Source organism: Xiphias gladius, chromosome 24 (genome assembly GCF_016859285.1).
Source record: "Xiphias gladius isolate SHS-SW01 ecotype Sanya breed wild chromosome 24, ASM1685928v1, whole genome shotgun sequence".
NCBI lineage: Eukaryota > Metazoa > Chordata > Actinopteri > Istiophoriformes > Xiphiidae > Xiphias > Xiphias gladius.
Window position 1 is genome coordinate 12,542,479 of NC_053423.1, and position 26,588 is coordinate 12,569,066.

The window sequence follows — 26,588 nt, forward strand, 5'->3', positions numbered from 1 at the left end:
TTACACAGGGTCAACTCGTTACTACCACTCAAAATCTTACACACTGTTTGTTACATGTACTATTCCACTCTGCCATTGAAACGCAAGTACTGTACTCACAAAAGTCAGCTTCTGGAGTAACACTGAAATAAAAACCACATTGTGGATAATCAAGCAATGACCTGTCTGATCTCACACCGGAGTTGCAACATTATCTGATGCCTCCTGACTGATAGTAGTCATTAACTATGTTAAAACACTGGGGTTAAATTTAGAATCACATGAGTTTTGTGCAAAAGAATGAAACTCATGACACAGCGCCAATACAAGGAGAACAGGAAATAATGTTTTGTCATTGCTATGTCTCATTCACACGATGCTTTAATGTGTCCATTTCTCCTCCATTTCAAAAAGCCTGATGTGTGTGATGTCAGCATGAAGTGTGTACTGCATATGTGTTCTTTAAGTCACAATAAACTCCTAAACATTTGACTCTGGTGATTATTGCATTCGATGTGGTTTTAACTCTTGATTTCAATAGTTATTTCCATCAGGGTCGAACGGACACATTCACTCACTGAAAATAAGATCTGATTATACATGGTCCATAGTCCATTGTTTGCCACCTATCATGTAAGTGTGACCTGTGACCTTGACCTGTGACCTTGACACCTGACAATAAGCCTTTAATCTTAACTTTTATCCCAGCTCCTTTTACTGGCCATTATCCTCTGCTTCTATTATGTGTTCCCACAATTTTGAAAGAAGAAGAAAAGAGAGAAAGATGTTAGACAAAGCATTGTCAGGGAGGAAGGAGAGGCAGTTAAAGGGACAGGTAAATATAGGGAGTGGAGGAATGAGAGCACAGAGACAGAGAGAGACACACAGTAACACAGAGGGAATGTTCCCCTGTGGGTTTTTAACATCACTGTGTGACAAACTGCACAGAGACTCAATGTTCACACATTATTAAACAACTCAGTGTTTTCTCTGGCTATGTTTCTCTGCTCAGCACAGCCCTGGATTTCGTCTAGAAGACCCTTGCAAACACCCTGCTGTCCATCCACTCCTTTTTTTTATTGGGACTCCAGTCAAAAAAATCAAGGGACTGTTTTCATTTTTCAAGCCAAAATACTGAACGTTACCCAATTCCACTTTTCTAAATTGTGATGTTTTGCAGCTTTCTTTGTCTAATGTTATAGTAAATCAGCAACTGTATTACAACAACATTGTAAGGATTGCTTGAGAAAAATTATTTTATTCTAAAAAGGGCCATTTTAAAAAGACAACATCCATGATTCACAGTGGAGGAATGAATTCATAAAGCATTGAGTAAAAATATTTCTGTCTCTATTATCATCATTGCATTTAAAACATTTAGCTACTATTCTGAATGTCGATACCTGAACTGGATATTTTATGCACAAAGTGGGATACATTCAGGATGTTGAGCTGCAGGGTAAAAACACAGTGACCAATCAGAGCCTCTTACAAAACCCAATAAATACAAACTGGTGCTGTTTTGTTGTTTGTGTTTGTTTTTCAGTGGTTCGGCTGGGTTTCCAACGTGGGCAATTCATCCTCGTCCAGGAACTCATCTATAAACTCCACCACCTCCCCCTGTGGACACACACAAAAAAAAGAATCAACCAGAGACGACTCAGGAGGGTACCTTTTGTTTCAAAGTAACATTTTGCACTGAGTGAATTAGCATAAATTCTGCCACTAGCACTCCTATCTGTGATTTCTCATACCTGGCATTACTAAAGAGATTACAGTCAAGAAGTGAATGGTATTTCCCACATACAGCATGTAATCCTGGTTTATGTTGCGTTGCCCTGATGGCCACAGTCCTTGTGCTGCATCAAAACAACTTAAAGAAATGCAGTGTCATGCTGCCACCCCATGGCTGTCTATGATATTGCAGCCTCATAAAGACAGGGCCCACATTGTACTGCAGGGCATCATGTGACCAGACTGAGGAATCCAGGGTTTTTCCATAAGTTACACAAGGACAGAGCCTATGAGAGCTGCAAAGAAAGTAATCCAAACTCTAACTGTTTTCATGGGAATCGTTTCGGTCTATTTTTAAGGGTATCTTGTGTTCCCTCCCCTTGCCCAAACATAACTTCCTGGCTAGAAGTCCCTTGGGATGAATTAACGCGCAAAAAAAATATGTAAAAACAGGGTACGCACCTCATCATCGCTTACCAGGCGCTGTTTTGAGAACTCCAGCATCTGAAGCTGCATGGTGGTCTGATTGTAGTACCGCACTGCCTCCTGTGTAGCGAACACAGACACACAACGGGTAACAAATATTGTGTCTTATAGTAAACCAAGGACACAAAACTAGGAGAGAAGTCAGGGGCCAAGTGCTAAATCGATTTCACTTGTAGTTAGTCTAGAGAACCCTAGAGGAATAGTATCTGGGAAATATGCTCATATGCTTATTTGCTTTCCTGCTGAGAGTTAGATTTGAAGATTGATACCACTCTCATGGCTGTCATGTCTATGTAAATATAAAAGCTACCACCAGCAGCTGGTTAGCTTCGCTTTGCTAAAGGCTGGAAACAGCTAGCTTGGTTCTGTCCAAAAAAGATGCCAAAAAGCCACAGCACCCAGTCAAGAACTAGGCACATGACCTCCTTAAAAACACAACTTGATGTTTTCACACTTTTCTTTTTAGATGGTTTAACTTATCCAGATATAATGTGTTAGTGTGAGTTTTAGAGGTCTAGATGTGAATTTTGTTACCTTTAGACAGAGCCAGGCCAGTTGGTTCTCTCTGTTTCAAGGCTTTTTGCTAAGCTAAGCTAATAGGATGGGGATGGCTTCATATTTACTGAACAGGCATAAGAATGCTATCAAACTTCTCATAAAGCTAATCGATTATCACTTTGTATGATTTTTGTTCATCTCAACCAAAAACCAAAGTGTAAAAAAAACAAGTTGTGGTTTCACAGGCAGTTCTGTGTGAAACCAGCTAAAACTCCTTTCAGAGTCTTTCAGAGGAGAGACCTATGCTAAGCTAAGCAAACCAGCTGCTGGCTGTAGCTTCATATTTACCACACAGACATGAGAATGTTATTATCTATAGGCAAGAAAGCAAGCATGCATGTTTCCAAAATGTCAAACTATTCCTTCAAGGCCCTCTTAAAGATGAAAAAGTGTTAACAAAAAAGAAAATGTTCTTCAGAGAGAGGGGGAAAATTGTATTTAAAAGCCTTTATTTAGCTAGTCTGGCATATTGGTGGGGTCGAAACTGGTCACTGTTTCAAACCAATGCCTGACTAAATAAAGGCTTTTAATATAACTTTTCTCCTCATTCGCTTTGAAAACCTTTTTTTTCAATCATAAAGGGACGGGAACCGCTTGTGCTTCAGTTTGAGCGCATAAGGTGTGTAATCATTAACATCTCTTACCGATCTGGGGAGGAAGTCCTCATCTATCAGCCCCCACCGGCTTTTGTGAAACTTGTAATATGCCACATTGTTTTTCATAACTTCATCACTGGGGTCAAACAGCATGTAGCTGGCTGCACATGGCACTGCGTTCTTCAGGTCATTCACTGAAAACACAACAATTAGCACTTAATCCAGTTATTTTTCTTGGTAAAAGTCAGACACAAGCACAATTGACCTTAGAAACTCCAAAGAATAAGAGTGCTCGGGTCAAAGGTGTGCATAGTTGCGAAGAAAAATGTGTACCAGGGATAAAAAAAATGCTACTCACATTTGTAATAGGCAAACTGCAGGTAGTGGTACATGGTAGCCACAAACTTCTCAACAATGAATCCCCCTACAACAGGAGTCAAGTCGCTTTCACACCTGGCTTTCCTATCAAGGACTTCTATGTAGTGATCTGGGGGGAAAAGAAATCAACAGTGAACTCTTGAATTTTCAGAGAGATGAGAAATAACATTAAAAAAATATAGGATGAAATGGAACATCAACACAAAATGCATTGGAGAAAGGTTTCATCAAATGGCAATAACAGGCTGGAGGGGGCTGTTCATCGAGGGGGAAAGAAACTAAATGTAGTACTGACCAGCTATTGAGGGGTAGAAGTCTTTAAAGTCTTTGACGTCCCTTGGGCCCTCGGACGCAGCCAGACACTCGTCGTAGACCTTGAAGAAGTCCCTCAGAGCCAGCTCCATGTCTGACACTGAGGTACGGAAGTTATCCCCATTATACGCCCTCACTGCACGAACAAACAATGTCTGGAATACCACGAGACAAAAAACACCAGTCAGTCACCGATTGGTAATTAGGGGTATGATTGAGTTATTAAAACAATCCACATGGTTTACACTCACTTTCTTAACAAAGTCAGTGATGAAATAATATAACATAATGCTATATTTAATTATCCGTATCACTACTGTGTGTCTGCGTCAGGGTTATTCAAATTTTCTACATTGAGGACTCCTAAAAAGATCAATTTTTGATGACAAATCTCCCTTAGGTAAGATTTTGTCACTATCCAAAAATGTTTAGGTGAAAATTTTGCAGTTGAAAAGGATTTTTTTTTTCCAGATAATTCTAACAAGTTGTCCTTCAGATTATAAAAAAACATAACACTCTTACAGTTGAGATGTAAACACAAAGTTCAGTTCCAGCTGGAAACCTTTGTTGCATCTCTAATGCTCGTCTCTCTCTCACACTATTTACTATTTATTAAAGGCAAAATGCCTAGGATAAAAAAAAGTCACCTTTAAAAAATGACAGGTGAATGAAATATTGTTTCTCTCAGGATCAGGCTAAAAAAAACTGACAAAACATGAGACAAAACACAAAAAACAAAAAGTTATAACATTTTCTTCTGTAAAAGAAAGAGGGTGTAGATGGAACCTCTATGATCTCCAACTACTTATTTTGCTGGGGCCTTGTCAAGGACCCCTGAAGTCCCCCCAAGCAATGTTGGGAAGCACTAGCGAATATGAGTGAATCTTCCCATGATGCCGACCACAGGCAGATACCACATCAGCACACCCACAGAGCCAATAATAGGATAGTGCGTGTGTGTGTACACTTACAAAGACATGTGGGTATGGGTGTGACTCGTGCATGCAGTCTTCCCATGTATACTTCGCACCATGGCTCTAGGATGCAAACTAAAGAGAATCTGATTGTGTGTGTGTTTGTGTGTGTGTGTGTGTGTGTGTCTGTGTGTGTTTGCGTGCACCTCATAGGATTTGGTCTCCAGGTCTTTGAGGTGTTCTTCAGCCCCGGGCAGACTCTTGTAGTAGGCCATGTTCCTCTGCATCATTTCATCATCTGGGTGTTTCAGCAGGAAGGTGTGGGCAGCAGACACCGCCTTGGCCAGGTTGTCAGACTGAGACAAACACATATTGCCAACAACTATTTTTCTTTTGTGCTCATCAATAAAGGAAACAATACCAATGAAGGACTGACACTACATTATGCTACACAAAATACAGAGTTCTTACCAAGGATTTGATAACTGAAAACCCGCTAATGAATGAATGTAGTTATTAGTCTATCTGAAGAAACCACACGATATTTAAACTATTACTTTAGGAGACTAGTTAACCCCCCAGTGCTACATATAGAGGGTCAACAAATTGAAGGTAAAATGAAAGATATTCCTTCGTTTTGGTGTTTTGATGGTGGTGGAGAGTGCTGCCCAACACGTCGGACCAAAATCTCCCGTCGGTGTTCAACTGGCAAGTGACATCTGATGACTGTGACGACCATATCATAGGATTTTATATCATTTTCATGCAAATAGAACTATTCGTTGACCCCTCGTGTCTTACAGATGGGGTCAACGTCATCCCGCATTACTTAAAGGATAGGTTCACGTTTTTAATGCAATACTGGAATGCATATATGCAATGAAAGCGTTACCGGTCACTGTAACCATTTCTCCTGCTCATACTGGCTGTGAAGAAATCTCTTTCAAATCAAAGCAAATCAGTATCTTCCAAGGTTAGACTCTTCTCAGTAGCAAATTTCCTCCATGTGTTTCCTAAGGTTTCCTTGGGGATCTGCAGTAGAGGGACAGTGACAGAGAGAGGGTATTTTATACTAAATAAGATTATAAATGTGGAGTCCTGCTTTTCTTGTCTGAGACTGCTGAAGTCTCATTATTAGCGTTGGCCAAACTGTGGAAGACATTTTTGCTCATAAATGACTTTTATTTATGATTTTGTCGCCCAATACGTTGAAATTGCTTTGTAGAGGGAGAGCTCTTTGCCTCCAGAATGGACAGTGGGAATGATTACAACGACTAATAACACTTTCGGTGTAGATATGGCCATGTTAGTATTGTTGACAGACTGGAAAAAATGTGAACCTATCCTTTAATAACTTTGTACTTGGGTACAAGTGGACTCAAACCATGCCAGGAAAGTGAATCCCACCTGTGTGGAAGCATCAGCATTTGTTATGCTTCTCATTCCATTTAGGGTATTCAGATTTCAGACACCTCTCCTATGTACATTGTACGTTAATTCGACCTCAACCACCACGATCACATATGTCTAACTGTAACCATAAGTCCAATTTTCAGCCTGAGTTCTAAACCCTAAATTAACTGTGATCCAACCTCTGTAGACGCAAGGACGAGCATGTGCAGGGTTTTATTAGCGTCTCTCTCCTTGGAAAGGATTTTAATTCTTAATGGGAAGGGCATAAAACCAGGAGCAGGCACCAGTAAAAGAACAGGCACGTACTGTACTGCTGGCGTCAGGAAAAATCCCTCTCAGTACCGTTAAAATACAGACCGTGGATGCACCGGAGTCCAGAGTGAAAAACGAGTAAAACCATCAGCACAAAGACCATAGAGGTCCTGCTGGTTTGACTCTGGTGGATTGGGGTCACCTGGAGCAGCCCCGTGACCCCCCCTTCCCCCGATGACCCCGCCTTATTCAGATGCTACTTACCTTGAAGTAGGCATACTGCAGGTACCTGTACGGCTCTCTCCTATCGAATTCATCTATGGTGTCCCGGCTGGGCATGGTCTGTCTGAACGCGGGCAGCCCCTGCTTGCAGCGCTTCAGGCACTGCGCCCTCTTCATGACGTTACCGAACGCCCGCAGCTCTGGGAACTCCGCGAACTTCTGCTCGTCGTCCAGCTTCACGGAGCTGCAGTTGAGGTTGCAGAAGGCCTCGCTGTCCCGCAGCAGCCGGTACAGCCGCAGGGACACCTCTATGTACTCCACCGTATCCTGCCACTTCTCCCCGGTGTACTGGTCTAGTGCGTATTTGTAAGCGGACTCCAGCGGCATCAGCTCATGCCTGGGGAAACTCCTGAAGCTGTATTTTTCATACTGGGAGTTCGCCACGGAGATGGAAAACGCGATTAATAGCGCAGGAAAGAGTTGGGAAGCAGTGGAGGGTGCCATTTTTAAGTTTGGTAAATGGTGGATAGGGGCTGGGTGGGATGATCCGGGACGGTCCGTGTGCGTGGGTCTCAAGGACCGCCTCAAGTTCCACCACGTATCCGGACAAAGCCTCCCCTCCCCCGGGCTCAGGGCAGGATCAGTAGCTCCGGCGGGTGGGGGCTGCTGGAGCTGCTCCTCCCACTGAATCTCACAAGTAAATCACAGCTGTTGCTCTGTCCATATACAGTACACGTAAAAACCTGACAGAGGCCAGGCCTCTTATAACACGACCTCATAAGTGATGCAGAAGTTTCTACACTTTTTGGTTGGAAGGCGAGATCATTTGGCCATTTGCTGTGATTTTAGGACCAACCAGGTCGTCATTCCATGAAATACCTCTCTGGGAAGTTGAAACCTGTTTACTCTCGGTCCCTAATTAAACCCCTCCTGAGAGTGGATTGTCCCTCCTCCTCCCACTGCCACGTAGAAACATTCCTGCTTGGTCTACCTCCCCCCGAGTGCCCAAATCCCACCAGCACAACATGATCCATGTTCAGCATCATGTAGGAGCTGACTTTCTGCTAAAAGTTCGATTCTGACTGCAAACCCGAGGCGTAGCCAGATGTTTGCATTATTCGTAATGTGGTGGATCCAGAGGGGGATGTGTCAGCAGCTGTGCGGAGACCCCTCTACGTTACCACGTTGACACATCTCAGAGGCTGCACTGCGCAAGAGCACTACGTGGTGCCCAAACAAATCCCATTCAATCCCAAAGTGCGTCAAGTCCGCTAAAAGGAAAGGGGGGTGGGACGGGAAATATTTCAAAATAAGAGCACCATTGCCCACCTAAGCTTTGATTGTATTTGTTTGCGTCTCAAACAGACGCCGACTCGTGTATATTCAGCCTTGTGTATTTGCGTTTAATTACTAAAACCTGCCATTTAGGTCACCAGGCGAGGTTTTAATCTTTAAAGTTAACCGGATGTTGTGTATTTTTAAGTGGCTTGACACGTGACCATTCTGAGCAGGGACCCGGGGCAGGACTTCTAGTCAAGTCGGAGTAGAGGAAACTGAAGTACCAGGGAACAGGGAGGCCATACACATATCCCGCAGGTCCAACTCTCAGATTTCTCCGCAGTTCAGCTCTTTTTGTCGGCCGTGTGAATGATGCAGTGCGTGCAGGGGATGTTGTGCCTGTCGGTACTGGTGGCGTTCGCCGCCTGCAATGCTCCCCCGGTACCGTTAGACGACATCCTCATTGAGAAAACTTTCGTGCCGGAGCAGTGCGTGCGCGCCGTCAAAGTGGGCGACTATGTCAGGTACCACTACAACGGCATGTTTCCGGACGGCAAGAAGTTCGACTCGAGGTGAGTATCACGCAAAAGATTCGCCTCGTCCTCACCGTGCAGAGCAGGCCGGGTGCTACGGTGCGAGCGGCGTGCGCGGTGCGTAAAAGTGCGCGTCGAGTGGTTGGCCCCTGTGAGCCACGCAGGCAAGCGGGCAGAGTGAGCTCTGGATCCATATGTGCCAAATCCAAGGGCTCCGAAACCTTTTTATATCAACGACCCCAACAGAGATTACACACAGGACTCCAGCGGTCAGATGGAGGGTTTTAGATCAGACTTCGGAGATTAATGTGATCAGACCGGTGATCAAGTCCTTTATCCTTCGGTTTGTGCCCGCTTTCAGGACCACTGGGGGTCTCTGGACTCCACTTTGGGAACCAGTGATTTAGACATCAGCAGTGTACCTGCAATTCTGAATTACCAACTGGGCAAAGTGGGGAGCCCACACCTCCAAAGGCCCAAGAAGCCCCAGATTTACTACATGTCCATTATTTTTGGTAATTTAATTAATTGCACATTTTTAAAAGACTGTACAGTATCACCTAAGACTGGCCCTGGAGTATTAGATAACTTTGTGGCCCTGTCTTGAATAGGGGCCCTATGCTCACGTTGTGCATATTCCTAAATAAAGTCAAAAATATCAAATTACCACACTAAGGGCCTGACAGCAAATCTTTTGCACAGGTCCCCAGTAACATTTTAATTTGGCCATGTTTACTTGTATGACCTCATCTCATGAATAGCTTTAGTTTAGACACAGAATGACAGTGTAGAACTAAAAGCATCATATTAATCAAGCAGTCTAAAGAGATTTAGATAAAAGACACATTTTGACAAAAGATGATCAGATGACCCTGATCATCCTGAATTCTGAAGGTTTTTCCTAACGGAGATTTATTTGAATGAATAGTCAGTGTAACATTAAAGATTTAATTGTTCCTCCCAAATTGTTACTCTCAGGCAGACGTGAAAATCTGCACATGTGCTGCATGGATACTATTTTCATAAGTGTCCGCAACAAATGGAAATGGGGTTACTCGTAAAAACCGTTAGCAGGTCCCGTTGGTAATTGATATTTGTAGTTGAAGCAAGGAAAGGAAAGAGTGTACTGCCAGTCATTCGTGTCCTTACAGTTATATATATAAGTGATGTGTTCATGTGTATCTGTTTCAGTTATGACCGTGGCAGCACCTACAACGTGTTTGTTGGTAAGAAGCAGCTGATCGAGGGGATGGACAAAGCTCTGGTGGGGATGTGTGTCAACGAGAGAAGACTGGTCAAGATCCCGCCTCACCTGGCCTATGGAAAGCAGGGATACGGTGCGTGTGTTTGAGTGTGTGTTAAACCTCCTGTCATATTAGCGCATTTCTACTTCCCAACATGCCACCGACCGGTTATTTGGAATCAGACTAAAACATGCTCTCTGCAAACTCTGTGGACGAGCTGGTGATTTTTTCCCTTTCAGGAGTCATTATAAAGCCACAGAGGAGTGAGCGTACAGCTGGCACTGCTCGCCATAACAATGTAAGAATTTGGTCAGACATCGGCAGAAACCTAAGGGAGAAAAATTACGGTCTTTGAAGAAAGAGTTGAGTTGTATTAGATCCAGCTGAAGCAGAGAGGAGGTGGGCTGCTCCAAAAACGTCCATGCAGAATGACGTCATAGGGGCTTCACAGACCAGGAAGCAGGTCAGAGTGAGCTCAGCTTTTAGTAAATGCACTGCAAATGCTAGAGCATAAGCGGCAGGCAGATAAACGTTGTATATGATTGTAGTGATGAGAACAAAAAATTCGACACTCTATTTACATGTAGAGACCAGTATGTGTTTTTGTGTGTGTGTGTGTGTGTGTGTGTGTGTGTTTGCGTGTGTGCATGAAATATTTAGATAATGGGTGATAGAGAAGAGAGGGAGGCATGTGTGGACAGGTAAAAGCCGAGGCTTTGTCCTTTACTACCGGTCTTTATTAGAGGGAACGTGAGCAAGGAAGAAGACAATACAGAGGTGAGATCTTTTGAGGAGGTAGAAAGAGATTTAACCGTAACAGAGACCTGCCAGCTCATCAGCGGTGAAGATTTAATGGCTGCCACCCACACATTCCCTGCACCCCTCCTCCACCTCCTCCTCCCGCTCCCTTCACCTTAGGTTCATCTTCTTCACCTTAACTACGTGCACACGCTTTAAAAGCTCTAACAGATCAGCCACTGCCATTCAGGACAAGGCTATAGCTTGTGATATTTCTCTAAATCTGGGGGGTTTAATGAACAAGAGTTTACTTTTTTGCAATTACCTACTTATTACGAATGTTAAGTTCCTCAAAGTAGGATTCTTACATGTTTTAGATCCTAAAATGATGTTATTAGGAAGAAAAATGATTAATTAATTGATTAATTTTAATTTAATTAAAATAAAAAGTGTTTGGTATTCAGCAGGTTATATATAAGGCTGAGTAAAACAGGAAAATATTATTTAACAGTTAACTTAATAAATAAAATGTGAAATTTGTGTGAGTTTTGCTAAATAGTTTGGTGGGTGGGTCTCAAAAACCTCTTGGGTGGAAGGGGCCCTGCTGGGGGAATTTGGACTCATTTCAAGTTAAATTTTAGTAAATGTATTTTTTGGGGACCGTGTACCAGAGAAGAAGTGAGATGTTTTGTACCAGATTTAGCTACCAGCTGCTGTCCATCTACAGCCCCAGGGCAAGTGTTGTCATACCCAGTGTTATTACAGTAATCATTTAATTTGGGCCAATATGGTGAATGTGCAGTCTGATAAGTATGTCTGCATAAACCATATCCGGATTAGCTGTAAGCTTGGATAAAGGTGCAAATTTGATTGGGGGGGTTTCTGGCTCAATGTCACCTATTTGCGAGGTACATTGAGAAGGGAAGGCAGTCTTAAAGGGTCAATACTCTAACACTGCGTATAGCATAAAGAACAACTTTATTATGAGGTCAGTGAGTTTCAACACACAACAATTTATTAAGAAAAATTAGAATAGATATTGAGGCCAAACGGCATTGGTCTGACGATAACGTTCTTCTAATGTTACAAGTGTCACTGGAGTTGGGACCCTTCAGAGGTTTACCCTGCAAGACTTTAAAAACTATTTTAAAATCCTTGCTTGATTTCCGGGAGAGTGTGGGAGTCTTATAGTTTTTCAAACTATGTACAGTATACTGTACAATCCATGTGTGAGACAGGACAACAAACAATAACTACAACTAGCTACTCTGTTTATAATTTTTTGATTAATCAAGGAATCGTTCTGTCTATAAAATGGCAGAAATTAATGAAAAATTAGCTTTAGTATTTCCGAGTAATTATAATAGCTTGTTTTAAAAATCAAAAACCAAAACACATTCAGTTTGTTAACACACAAGGCAAAGAAAAACATCAAATGCTCACGTTTGAACAGCTGGAACTAGGACATTTTTTTTCAGGCATTTTTGCTTGAATTTGATTGAAATCGAGGATATGACTTTTCATACTCTAATCAAACAGGACAAAGACATCAGTGGTGAGGCAACATGAAAAAGAAAGTACCTGCACTGATGCATAAAAAAGTCATTATTGTTAGCTCAGTATAATGATTTATCTTGATACAGACTTGAGGTCCTATTGCCCAGCACTAGTGTGAGAGTGATTAATACATGAGAGTGAGATTACAAAGTACAGTTTGCTGTTTGAAGCGTGAATGGCGTGTATCTCTCTCCCCTCCAGGTGACATCATCCCTCCTGACTCCATCCTTCATTTTGACGTCCTGCTGCTCGATGTGTGGAACCCAGAGGACGGCGTTCAGGTCAAGACTTACCACACGCCCTCGACCTGCTCCAGAAAGGTGGAGGTGTCGGACTACGTCCGCTACCACTACAATGGCACACTGCTGGATGGGACACTCTTTGATTCCAGGTTTGCTCTGCATAATCCCTCGATCAAGTATAAAGGCACCCACACACACAAATATGTAACCTCTCTCCTCCATCCGTCCTTCGCTGTAGTCACACCCGTATGCGCACATATGACACTTACGTGGGGATTGGCTGGCTGATCGCTGGTATGGATCAGGGGCTTCTGGGAATGTGTGTTGGAGAGAGACGCATCATCACTATGCCGCCGTCTCTTGGATATGGAGAGAATGGAGATGGTGAGTATTAAGAATTTCTCTATCAATATTTGTTTCCTTGAGATTACATTCTTACGAGTGACTTCAAGTACTTTAAAGCTTCTAGTCCTTTGAAAGTGATTAGAAATTGGTGATTGCAGTGGAAAGGATCAGGTGCTGTAGTTGTACATCACACATATATACAGTGCAGGAGTCTGAGTGTTTAGCAGTGAATACACTGTGCATGTTTTATTTACAGTAACATAAGTTTATACATATATCGTGTAGAGACAAACTGAAAAAAAAAAAAACCATCTGAATGTGCTGATGTGGGGTTTTCACACAGAATCTCCTTTATGTCAGTAGACTATAACCTTTTTTTTTGAAAGACATTTTTAAATCTTTGAATCATTAATATTTTCAGTGATTTACAATGGCTGGATTAGACTTTCAATGAAAATAGCACCAAAACGATGGGATAAGATCAGTTTACATGCAAACAGACTTTTTTTTAGTTTAATTTCTTATATTTTTCTGCTGTGTTTGTGCATATAAGTAGTAAAAATAATATTTTTTTACAACCTTGAGCTGTTGTGTAATAATATTTTGAGTGATTGTCGCTGCAGATAAAGATTTGTACGTTTTTATGGGGTCCAGTGTAATTTTTCTTGCATTTTGGGTTCCTGGCAGCTTTATCCTTTGTTGAATTGACAAGATAAGTGATAGGTCAAACTTACAGCTGAGTTTGTGCTGAAGAAAAGGACTCCATGCATGTGTGGTAAGGACAGTTGGAAAGGTGCTAAACAAAAACAAAAATAAACTGAAAGTCTGCAAAACTTAACCGAAATGAACCTGAGCACCATGCATCCCAGTCTTGTCAGAGATAAAGAATAAACAACTTTCACAAATATAATTTTTACGATTGAATTTGCCTTAATTTTCCAGCCCAATACACTTTCACTTTCCTAAAGTTGGTGACAGGTATTTTAATTCCTCAAGTCCAATTTGGTTCTTGCCCACCAGACACTGACTAATGACAGTACTGAAATTATTAAGGGGTCTTCCTCTTATACTCCCTCAGCACACCTCAAAGCTTTTGACATGGCTGCATGACCTCTACAAGCGACAAGTATCTAGTAAAGACAATATTTCTTTACTAGAGTAACTTCCAATTTTCAAAGTAACTTCCAATAATGAAAAAGCAATATAAAGTCACATCATGTATGAGGGGGATAGAATCAAGGGCAAATAAATGATGTTCCAACAAAAAAAATATGCCTTCTGTAAGAGTCCAGATATTGGAAAAACGACATAAAACATAAATAAATGAAAAATATAAATAAAAGTTTCTTTGCTCTTCAAAAGGGTTCCCATACTGTCATGTTAACATCGCATTTTTTTACTAAAATTGCATTTTTGACTATGGGAATAATATTTTGACCAAACAATTTTAAGTCTAGGTTTTACGATATACTTGGTTAAAGTGAGGAACCGATCCTGGTCATGGTTAGAAGTATAAAGAAAACGATTTCCCTCAGTCCTCTCCTTTATCCTTTAACCTTTCCCCTTCTTCTCTCTCCAGGCAGCGACATCCCAGGACAGGCATCTCTGGTGTTTGATGTCGTACTCCTAGACCTCCACAACCCCAGAGATGGGATCGCAGTGACCAATCAGAAGGTGCCTGAGTCCTGCGTGAGAAAGAGCGTCGCTGGGGACTTTGTACGCTACCACTACAACGGCAGCCTCCTCGATGGAACATTTTTTGATTCCAGGTGTGTATCCATGTTTAATATTCATCATGATAATCACACAGAAAGGTTTGTTGTAAATATTTGGGTTCTGAGTAGAAATGAAGGTTTCAATTCCAGTAGCTTTTTCCTCCCTAGCCTCAGGATGGCAGCGTCTCATCGCTGAAGACGTGTTGATGATTAATTGAAATTTAATAACGACAGTTGGAAATTTCCTGTTTGCAAAACACAATACTGCATCTGAACAGTTTTGTCACTGTTTTCTTCTTGTGCTGCCACTCACAACAGAAAATTAGTTTCATGTGTGGTAAGTTTTTGGGACATACTGGTTGACTGGCAAACAGACAGTGTCTATATACCCTAAAAGTCTAAAAATGTCTACAATTAAACTATAAAAATTAAGATCTTTAAAAGTATTAAAAAATAAAATAAGTCCAAGGCTATTAAAACGCTAATTTTCTCATATATATCATTGTATACAGTATGTCAGCTGTACAAAGAATACAGTATACTAAATTAAGTTAATTAATCTATATTGGAATATACATTGCATTCAAAAAGTATTCAGACCCCTTCACTTTTTTCACATTTTGTTATGTTGCAGCCTAATGTTAAAATCATTTAAATTAATTTGTGTGTGGTAAATTCAATTGACTGGACATGATTTTGAAAAAACACACACCTGTCTATATAAGGTCTCACAGATGTCAATGCATATCAGAGCAAAAAACCAAGCCATGACGTCGAAGGAACAAAAAAATTATGTTGCATTGGATGTTCCCAAGATCAAAGTGGCCTCCATAATTCTTCCAAGGAAGAAGTTTGGAACAACCTATACTCTTCCTAGAGCCCACTGCCAAGCCAAACTTAGGAATCAGGGGATAAGGGCCTTGGTAAGAGAGGTGAACAAGAACCCAATAATCTGGTTGAGCTCCAGAGATCCTGAGTGGAGATGGGAGAAACTTCCAGATGGACTACCATCACTGCAATATTCTACCAATCTGGGCTTCATGGCAGAGCGACCAGACAGAAGCCTCTCCTCAGTGAAAGACACAAGAAAGCTGCTCAGAGTTTACTAAAAAAGCACTGGAAGGACTCTCAGACTGTGAGAAACAAGATTCTCTGGTCTGATGAAACCAAATTGAACTGTTTGGCCTCAATTCTAAGCATCATGTCTGGAGGAAACCAGGCACCACTCATCACCTGCCCAGTACCATCCCAATAGTGAAGCATGGTGGTGGTAGCTTCATGCCGTGGCAGTGCTTTTCCACAGCAGGGACAGGGAGCATGGTGGGGGGTTGAGGGAAGCTGAACGTACAGAGATATCCTTAATGTAAAACCTGGTCCAGAGCACTCAGAACCTCAGACTGGGACAAAGGTTCACTATCCAACAGGACAATGACCCTAAGCACACAGCCAAGCCAACACAGGAGTGGCTTAGGGACAACTCTGTGAATGTCCTTGAGTGGCCCAGCCACAGCCCTGTCTTGAACCTAATCGAACATCTCTGGAGAGACCTGAAAATGGCTGTCTGATGGTCCGCATCCAACATAAGAGAACTTGAGAGGATCTGTAGAGAAGAATGGCAGACAATCCCCAAATCCAGGTGTGGAAATCTTGTCGCGTCATACCCAAGAAGACTCAAGCCTGTAATCGCTGCCAATCGTGCTTAGTTGAAGCACGGAGTAAAGGGTCTGAATACTTATGTCATGTGATATTTCAGTTTTTCCTTTTTAATACATTTTCAAATTTAATGTATAAAAAATTGCATTTTCCAAAATTCTGTTTTTGCTTTTTCTTTATAGTAAATGATTTTAGCAGAAGGCTGCAACACAACAAAATGTGAAAAAAATGGAGGGGTCTGAATCCTTTCTGAATACACTGTACAGATACTTTCCAATGTAGGTGGAACCAATTTCACAAAAGTGCTGCAAATATATATATAAAAAAATATATCAAACATGCAGTTCACTTTTTGAAGAAAAGGAAACTGCACCTGCTTTAATAATTTACATCTCAGGAAGTTCTCCATAGTTAGGCACAGCAGCCTCGGGGGTTAGGCCTTGTAGCATTTTTTGTTCACAGAAAGCAATTATGTTTTCTTCCTGCCACAAACGTTTTCTATCGTCATACATATATTGTTGCCAGGAACCTGAAGTTCTTGGTATTCCAAAATGTCACCATATTGTAGGTTTGAGTAAACAGAAACCACAAATACATCAAGCTGTTGGTTGCAAGTCAAGCACAGTGGTTTTGGGGGTATGATTTTCTCTTAATCCGGTTGTCATAACAGACTCATTTTGCATCCTGTAGTCAGTAGGCAGTTTGAAGCGGGATGCCATCACCCTTGAAAACAAAATGATCGTAACGCATCCCCTTTGTTAAACTGCTGCTGCTTAACATTTAAAGATGTATTTACTCATCAATTTAATGCACAGTTATAAAAAGTCAATTGTAGTAGGGAGAGAAGGAAGATAACTAGATGATGGATGGATGAAAAACGGATGAAAAACACTGTAAAATCAGTTTCCAGATTGACTGACTGTGTTTTTTTTCTCTTTTTTCTCCTTTGGTTATTTTCTGTTCTACAGCTACTCTCGTAATCGTACCTATGACACCTATGTGGGTCGAGGCTATGTGATTGCCGGCATGGACGAGGGTCTGATTGGAGTTTGTGTTGGAGAGAGACGCACCATCACCATCCCCCCACATCTTGCCTATGGAGAAGAGGGCACTGGTGTGTGTGCAAGGCTTGGATACACTTATCTGTATCAGATTCCCCCCCCCCCCAGAGTTTATGCTCCTTTATCCACATTCTTTCTTTATTTTCTTACCATGTTTCTCACAGGCGGTAAGATCCCTGGTTCAGCTGTGCTGGTGTTTGACGTTCACATCATCGATTTCCACAACCCGTCAGACAGCACTGAGGTCACAGTCACTTACAAGCCAGAAGAGTGTGTTAAGCAAACCAAGAAGGGAGACTTTATCAAATATCACTACAATGCTTCTCTGATGGACGGCACATCCATCGACTCCACGTGAGTAAGCTTCTGTGAGACACTTTAAGGCCTCAAGCAAAACATCTTAGAAAGATATGAAATTTAGAGAGACATGATTTAAGAGAATGATTGCATTATGTCAGATTAAGTTTTGAAACTTTGTTGCAAACTTTGCAAGAAGGACAGGTACTGTATATATAGCAAGGTTGGGAATATAACGGAGGTGCACTCAGACATAACCACTGTGAATAACGAGCCAATTCCAGGTGTCAACCTTTTGTAAGAAAACAAGACTAAAAGTCTACGCCCATGCTAGCGGCTCTGTGAGGCCTTACTCAGGAACAGCAGTGCTTTGAGCTAAATGCTAGCATGACACACAGTGACAATGCTAATTCTGATGTCAACGAGATTTACCATGTTCAGCATCTTAGTTTTGTGTGTTAGCATGCTAACATTTGCTAATTAGCAATTAACACAAAGTGTTGAGGATGACGGGAATGTCATTGGTTTTGCAGGTATTTGGTCATAAAAGTATTGGACTGACACCAGTAGCAACTCTACGAGTCCATTTCTTACTGTCATTTGCAGCCACTTTCAGGTCAAGTTCAAGCACACTGCTGTTTCCTCAGTGGCTTTAAAACAACTTATGCACCTTGTTAAACATCACTGTTTAGCCTAGGGACAACCTGCAGTCTGCTGCAGAGAAATAGATCTCTAATATTGTCTTGACGTCCTGCGAAGGATGCAAAGCAGAGGGTAGAATAAATACAGCAAGTTGTAAGAGGAGGTTCATTGTTAATTTCCTCTTCGTATGCCCTTTACTTTACTGTTAGTCTTATAGTCGTAACACAACATTTCAATTCCTCTGCCGATGCACTCTCACTTATTGTATTGATTTTCTTTCTTCATAAAACAAGACTGTTTTTATTTCTCTCCTTATTAGAGCACAACACAGCCCTGTCTGGTTTCCATCAAACATTAAGCTGTGTCAGGTTTACAACATTACATGCCATTGCAACAAAAGTTGATAGGAACTAGTCCTGGTGAGCTCAAAGTTCAAGCAGGACAGACAGCACAACATCCAACACGGCATACTAATGAAAACCATGATATAAATAAAAACATATTCAAGTACACACGGTATCATAAATATGAAAGTTAGGCTAATCTTTCAGGAATGCCTAAAACGCCAAATTTCGGCTTCTCACCAAAATGTAGACATGCTATAAATCCTCTGATCCCTCTGATCATCCTGGCTGTGAGAAAGTAGCAAAACCATGTAATGTTGACCTCCTACATTCTTACACAGCAAAATTTAGGGAATGAGTAAGAAAATTATCTGAAATTATCAGCTGATTTACACACACACAAAATCAGTGAAAAAACGTACAGTACAGGTTTTCCATATGCTTCACTCAGACTCATTTTGTTACAGGTATAATTATGGAAAGACATACAACATTGTCCTGGGAGCCAACCTGATAGTCCCAGGGATGGAGGACGGACTTTTGGACATGTGTGTGGGAGAGAAAAGGCACCTTGTTATTCCCCCTCACCTGGGCTACGGGGAGAGAGGAGTCAGTAAGTCACACACAAGCTGCGCACACACAGCCTCAACAAGACCTTGTCTTTCCTGCTAATTAGCCAATATTAGCATGCTAACATGCTAAACTAAGAACATGTGAACATTGTACCTGCTAAACGTCTGCATGTTAGCATTGTCATTATGAGCATATTAGCATGCTGACATTCATAGCATCTTGTTTCCAATTTTTCTACTAACAAAAACTCTTACCATCAGAATAATTTGAATATTGTAATAATCAAACAAAAAAACAAAAAAAACAGAAAAAAACGAAAAGGTGCTTTCAAAAGTCCATTAAGAATTCTAGATTTACATCTGGATGCAGATTTGCACCAAAAACCGCTCACTTTAAAAAATAATCTCCCTACAAGATCCATTTAGTAAACTGCTCTGGAGCTTTTGTTCATATCACATCATCCTCATCAACATATGGATCTCAAACTTTGGCCCATGGTTAAATTTTCCACCACTGATATTCTGTTAGCAAATTTCTGACGTACTGTGCTAACACACAAAATAAACAGAAAAACTGGACTCAAACTAGCAGGGGTGTTGATGATCAGTTTCTTTGCTGTTAATGACCAGTATCTGATGCTGTGTGTGTGTGCGTGTGTGTGTGCGCTTGCAGCTGATGAAGTCCCAGGGAGTGCTGTGCTGGTGTTTGACATTGAGCTGGTGGACATGGAGGAAGGACTTCCTGAAGGCTACATGTTCATCTGGAACGACGATGTGTCCCCTGACCTCTTCGCTGAGATGGACAAAGACAACGACGAGCAGGTGGAGCCCTCTGAGGTAGGCGATAACCTATTGTTATTGTAATATTTTTAACACCTAAACTTGTCTGTGTATTGTAAGGGACAAATCCTCTCCATAACTTAGACAAAGAAAGAAATCTGAACCCAGAGGTGCATCCGGTGAAATGCCATTTTTTTTATATCAAAATCTTCATACTACACCAATTAAGGCCTAACGGACCCCTCCTCCGAGAGCACTCTCAAGCCAAAAGTTTCCCAGAAATTAATGGTCGCAATACATCCGGGTGGACATGACCCAGCCAAGGTGATGTCCCAACCAGAACTTCCTGGCTCTTAAATGTCAGTAAACATTCCCTACCAAATGTCTTTTACCAAAGTCCATTTCCAAACATAGCAATAAGTTCAAATGTGAAGTCAGTACACATGCAAAAACAATTCATTATCATAATTTTCCTCACGTTATCCTTAATTTACCCTCTTTGATCTCTCCTTTGTCTCCATAGTTTACTGACTACATCATGCGGCAGGTGAGCGAGGGTAAAGGCCGCCTGGCTCCCGGCTTCGATCCCTATCGCATCATTGAGAACATGTTTTCCAACCAGGACAGAAACGGAGACGGAAAAATCACAGCGGCAGAGTTCAGACTGAAAGCAGATGAAGCCGCTGCCCACGATGAGCTATGACGGGAATGAGTGTAAAACTCAGATCAGGGTGTAGGGTGAAGGGTCAGACAGTCGGGGGAAATGTGGGGGGTACAGTAAAAACATGCTGCAAGAGATTTTGTGTTTTTATTTTGAGTACTGAGATGATGGTAAAAGGTTGTAAAAGATTAAAAGATTATTTTGAAAAGTAAAAGTTGGATAGAAAACACCTAATATGAGGCCTGTGATGACAGTGAATGACTTTTTTTTTTTTTACCTCTTCTCCCAATAGGTTCTCTATGTTTTGTTTTATGTAATTTTTTTTATTTTTATTTTGAAGGGTATAAAAGCACTCCTGTGTGAGAGAACAAACCAAGGCCTCACTCCACAATCTCTACATTCAACACTCCTTCCTTTTTTTAATTGTTGTTAATATTTTGCAGTTGTGTGTGAAACTTTCTGTTCTTTTGATTGGGTATCAGCTTTTCTAAAATATCTGACAGTCTTCCAGAAGCAATGAGTCGATCATCACTTACTGTAACATACTGTGCTGGAGAGAGGTTACATTTGTTTCTGAGAGTTACCACTCATTTATAGGTGAAAATAAGTGATAATTTTAAGTGAGAGCTTTGAGTTAGAATAACATAATATTTACCTAGTTTACAGCTGACAACTTCCACTGTTTTACTTTAAAATGTCAGGATGCCTTCTGTGTTTTCTGCTGTTGAAAATATCCATACAGGGCATCAGTGGCCCTCCAAAATAACACTGAAAAGTCCAAAATCCTAAATCTCTTGTTTTTGTCTTCATCCAGATGTCAGTTGGAATTCTAAGACTTTGTGTGTTCGTGTACGAGTGAGTGCGAGAGGGAAAAGTGTGTGAATGTAGTTTTTGTTTAACTTTTTCATTCAGGATAACACTGAGGCTTGATGATTTCAATGTCAGCACAAACTGTAATTTGATTAAATGACCTGACCTAAAAAAATGCTTAGATTGTGTCAGTCCTTTTGTCCGGGAATCTACATGAGTGTCTCCATTTGCTTTAGACACCTGTTTTAACTTTACTTTTATTACATCAAATTAAAAGAGTCCTCCACTGATTTAGCATTGCACATAACATTGCTGGATCATGATAACCGGTTTAAGAGCAAAGATCGAAATTTCTCTTCAGTGCTTTATACTTAATAATTGCAGCCTTACCCAGGAGACTGCCATTGCTCTCTTTGTTATGAGTTGCACAACCTTATATAAATAGCTCAAGTTATTGTCTGATATGTTTTCAGGCTGGTTGCCCAAAATAAAAAGTGCTGGACTCGGCTTCAGACTATAGTTTGATGATGAATCATACGTAATTTATTGACCTGTGCGCCACTTAGAATTTAGTCTTCTTTCTTGTAGTTGTCTTTCTTCCTTCAACTTTACCGTCTTTTATCATAGGTCTTTATCAGTGAATTTCAGTTTTTTGAGGATTAAATTTTAACATACAGAAAAATTATCTATACAGTGGGCTCTTGTAGTCCATTTAGCTCAATGATTGAGGCTGATTTCCTGCTTTTTATGAAGCACTGATAGCAGAGTCACCCTCGTCTCATAAGCAGACATGTGAATAAGGTGCCAGGCTATACAGACCTAGACAGGAAGCTCAGCATAATGAGAGCACCACAATCAAGTAAAGGAAAATGTTAAAGATCAAAGTTCAAGATGGTCTTCTTGTTCAGCATAATTGTTACCTCCTCAAGTTTTACTAAGAGCGATCTGACCTCACCAAAGTGGCAGAAAGTAGAGTGGTAGAGGTCTGTGGTTTTCACAGGGACTCATCTCAGCAAATCATTAACAAGGTTTGTGACTTGTGATGTGTCAAAAGGAAAATAAATTTAGACTGGTTTGGAACATCCGGATTAGAGGTGTGTCGCAGTAAAATCCGAAGTTTTATGATTAATCTGAGTTAAGAAATGATTGCTGTAATACACAGTTTGGAAATATTCAAGTTTTTAAAAAATATATAGCCTAAGAAGCCTTGGAAACAATGGTGTCAGACTTCACCAGGCAGGCCAGGACAGTTGAGGGTTTCCAGAAGGTCTGACACCGTTGTTTCCAGGTAGATGTGGAAGATGTGACCAAATATGGAAAGTATTCAGTTGGGTTCCGGAGCCAGCTCTGGTTTATTTCTTGTGAAAGAATAAACTCGAATGCATTGAACTCGGATCATCTCCAGTGAGTTTTTTGAACTTTTTTGGACTCCAGTAACTCATCACCTTCACTGAAGGTAAGTGCCGGAAAAGAGGTCCAGAAATACACTCTGGCGCCGATCTGGGCATCTAACCGTCCAACAGGTGGAAATAGTGATTCGCTGTATTCAAATCATTTGCACAACAATATGACACCCCGTCACCAGCCACTGCTTTTTTCCTGGGGCAATAAGGGCCCTGAGTTCTGCCTGTTAAATACTAACCCTTGCACCTTGCATTGTGATGCATCCAGCTCTTCATTGTCTAGGAATATTATGATTATTATTTATTGTGTAATATGTCTGCCTATAAGTTGTGCTGCTGACATTGCGTACCGAGCAATGTGCCAGCCTGTTCCCGACCTTTGGACTGCTTTCTTGTATTTGGATTTTCTTTGTCTGCCTCACAGACTAATTACCTGGTTTGACCCCTTGCCTTTTTTTTTTGTCTGAGGCTCCAAGTAAACTACTGGTACCAGAACTTGATTATGTTTTTGTTGTCATGCTTGTGTGTTCAAGCCTGCCTCCAGACCAGTCTGTTGCTGGTTCAGTGCAAAACTATGTCTTTATTGGCTAAAGACTGGCTGGTTCATGAACAAAGACACTGAATCTGAATGAAAACCTTCCCACTTTATATCCCTTGGCTTTTCAATCTTTTTTGTTCTTGGCTCTCTGCCATATTTCATCCTCTCATTTCCTTAAGATTTTATAATGTAATGGTGTCCCTACATGGACAGATCCCAAAAATCAAAAAGAAGCATGTTGTTGCTCAGCATCTCACCTGTTCCACTTGTTTGCCCATGTCAGTGTCATGAGGGTACTTCTTCCAGACACAGAATACAAAAATAATATATACCACACTGTCAATGTATGGTCTGGCACGGCAAAATACCGCCGTTGAAAAGCAACATAAAGCAGAGTACTGCTGAGTCCATCCTTTAAAACATTAGGACTCGCACGTTCGTTTGATGAAGTATGCAGGACACAAAAAAAGTTATATCCGCGTCTATTTATTAAAGTACAGCAAAATCTTAAAGATTGAGGTTGATTGAGATTGAGGTTACAAGACACAGCACAGCACCCAAGGATGGTTTTCAGATTGTTATGCCACTGCCATATAAGGGGTTGTTTTACACATGTGCACAGCCATATGTCCTTGATTGCATTCTTAGCAGAATAACACATCCTGTTCAGTATATCATATCCATTACAAGCACCTAAATTTAGTAAGCACCATAAGCAGGTTTCTTTTAATCTCATAGCAAAGTAATATATAAAAACATATAAAAATAAATCTTCAGTCCTCCTTTTGATCTCAGATAACTTCTGGGATCAACATCATTCCCAAGTGGCAGCCACCGTTATGGTCTTATCCTCCTCCTCCTTCCCCAGCAGTGGCATTTGATAGGGAGGTGGTTGTGCGGCCTCGCCTTCAATGGTGGTGGTGATAAGTCTGACACAGAGAGAACGAATACAGGGAACACAACAAAATCCACACAATACCAACATTCCAGTAACAGCAATCAGTGAGAAGACAACGGAGACCACCAGGTTGCGCTGTTTTCCAAACCAACTGTCAAACACACCAGTGAAAGGATCATCTATACCTATGTGTGATGCCATTTCATCATTTAAGGCCCTGATGGCTTGTAGAGCTCTTGTAACGGATCCGTCAGGTGCAGTGTTATTAGGGATAACCGTACAGCATGGATCTCCAAACATGTGACATACACCCCCTTTTTCAGCCAGCAGCATGTCCAGAGCCATTCTATTTTGCACAGTCATAAGAGAGTCTGCAACTAATTGTTCTGAGGATCCCCCAATGGCATCTCCTGTCAAATTTCCCAGACGTTGGACGTTGTAATACACACAATTGATGCAATCCACATTTTTATTAACTGTGCACCACCAACACAGTGTAGACTCAAATCCTGCCGCAATTTGGTTGGCCAGTTTATGCTCATTGGGTACACCTCTAGGAAAACCTATGGAATCAACATAAGTGGGAGAGGAGGACATCCAACAAAACTCAGGTGCTGAACGCTTTCTCCGGTAATCGCGTTGCAAATGGTTCTTAAGATTTCTTCCTAGCAATTGTACTGGAACCAACAGCCTAGTCAAAGTGCAAATTCCAGACCAGTCGTGAGGTAAGTGGTTGAACAGAGTCTTCCCCCCACAGTACCGGAGCAGATCAGCTCGGGACCAACTAAGAGATGACATCTTACCCCAAGCACTAACATCTATGGTGAGTGAACACCAGGCAGTAGTTACATTACCCATGAAAGGGAAGGTTGTCATGTTGCCGGGTGTTAGGCAACTGAGACAGGTGTAGTTCCCTGCTTGTGGTGAGAAGACATGTGGAAAAGTGGAGTTCTTCACAACAGAAAAAGCTGGGACAGCATAGTACAATTCTCTGGCTAAGGAGACATGTGCAAAGCTAACATGCAATCAAACCCTTGTCTTTGTTCATTAATAGAGAGGCAGGCGTTAATTTAAGGATGGGTCGGGCTGAAGAGCAAACCAAACAGTCTGTGATACCTGATGTTTTAGCAGTGGCTGCCATCCAATCCAACCACATATTCCTGTCTGCGTATCCTGTAGCTAAATTGATCATATCTTTTCCTGTTATTTTGTTCAAATCTATTTTTAGCACTTCATTCTCATCCATCACCAGTAGGGTTTTGGTTTCTGAACTTTTAGTGGAGTAGGAGTAGGTGGTTGAACTGGAGGTTTTAGCATATTTATTTTAATTAGACCCATTGTATCAGTTCCTGATTGATCAACCCCTAAAATCAAATATACTGCATCTGCTTCCTCTGGGTTGCAATAACTACCTCGTCTAGTTCCTTTGTATGGGTTGTCCTGCACCATTAGGGTGAGCATCAATGGGTTTGCCCCTGTGGATGGAGAGATACCCATCCTGCTTAACCCTATCCCCTTCTGTATTAAATGGGTGTTACTATATGTAGGGCGGTCGGTGATGTATCCGCCCTTTTTCCAAAAGGGCGCTGTCCCTGCCAACACCCAACCCCAAAGAGGACACCAACTGTTGTCCGCTGTCGATGGTCCCCCTGAATAGGAGTCGCAGACATAGAGATTGTAGCCCCTCCATTTATGGTCCTGACCATAGCAATCGATTACTTGGCATAGATCGAATATCCACTCTGTGTTGTTTCCCAATGTGTAATTTAGCTCGATGCCTCCATATTTGTTGAGGCACCAATCTTGTGGTTTCTTACCTTTTTGGTTGACATACTGTCTTTTAAGTCGCACCTGTACCTGGTTTCCGTGGTCTCCCGCACTTTCCCAATAAAGCAGAGGCAATATAATAGCAATTGCAATCAAGGAGAGACCCAACAGGGTCTTCCAGGAACCATACATGACAGTACTTTATTCAATTTGAAAAATACTTTGCATGGAATAGTGTAAAATGGTACAGGTAAACAGTTGTTTTGTTTTTTTTCTTTCTTTTTTTCTCAATCTCACTTGCCCTTTTGTTGCCTTGTATCCATGTGAGGTTTGCCTGCGCTCAGCACGGAGAGCTTCTGACCTTCTTTTATCTTTGATCTAATACACTCAGTTTTATCTGTTTTTCTCTCTTTTTACAAAGCAGGTTAAGAATAATGTGGTTCTCCTGTATATATTAAAGAACCAGCTACCCACACTTCTATAAAATAGTGAATCCCTCTGGAGATTAATGCATTGCCTGACTGATTCTTCTGGTCGTATTGAGTCACTAGCATGCTGTCTACCACAGATCTAACACAGAAAGGAGGTAGGTCAATATCAGTATAACGGGTGATCTCGATCCTACTCTGCCTCTTTTTACTCTCTGTTTTCTGCTTCTGTGGGGCA

At 41.4% G+C, this 26,588-nt stretch overlaps 2 protein-coding genes across 2 annotated transcripts; one reads left to right on the forward strand and one right to left on the reverse strand.

Moving 5' to 3' along the window:
- Positions 1-1,049: 1,049 nt before the first annotated feature.
- Positions 1,050-8,050, reverse strand: LOC120785922 (cartilage associated protein). Its single transcript, XM_040120914.1, has 7 exons — positions 6,887-8,050; positions 5,164-5,313; positions 4,027-4,198; positions 3,712-3,840; positions 3,402-3,547; positions 2,176-2,259; positions 1,050-1,599 (listed from the first exon to the last, which is right to left on the reverse strand). Exons 1-7 carry the CDS (start codon positions 7,346-7,348, stop codon positions 1,522-1,524), a joined length of 1,221 nt encoding a protein of 406 aa, XP_039976848.1. The 5' UTR covers positions 7,349-8,050; the 3' UTR covers positions 1,050-1,521.
- Positions 8,051-8,345: 295 nt separating this feature from the next.
- On the forward strand, positions 8,346-21,477 carry fkbp9 (FKBP prolyl isomerase 9). Its single transcript, XM_040122634.1, has 10 exons — positions 8,346-8,694; positions 9,847-9,992; positions 12,396-12,585; positions 12,675-12,820; positions 14,361-14,550; positions 17,118-17,263; positions 17,375-17,564; positions 18,961-19,106; positions 19,739-19,902; positions 20,369-21,477. The coding sequence occupies exons 1-10, from the start codon at positions 8,492-8,494 to the stop codon at positions 20,546-20,548; spliced, it is 1,701 nt and encodes a 566-aa protein (XP_039978568.1). The 5' UTR covers positions 8,346-8,491; the 3' UTR covers positions 20,549-21,477.
- The last annotated feature ends 5,111 nt before the right edge of the window (positions 21,478-26,588 follow it).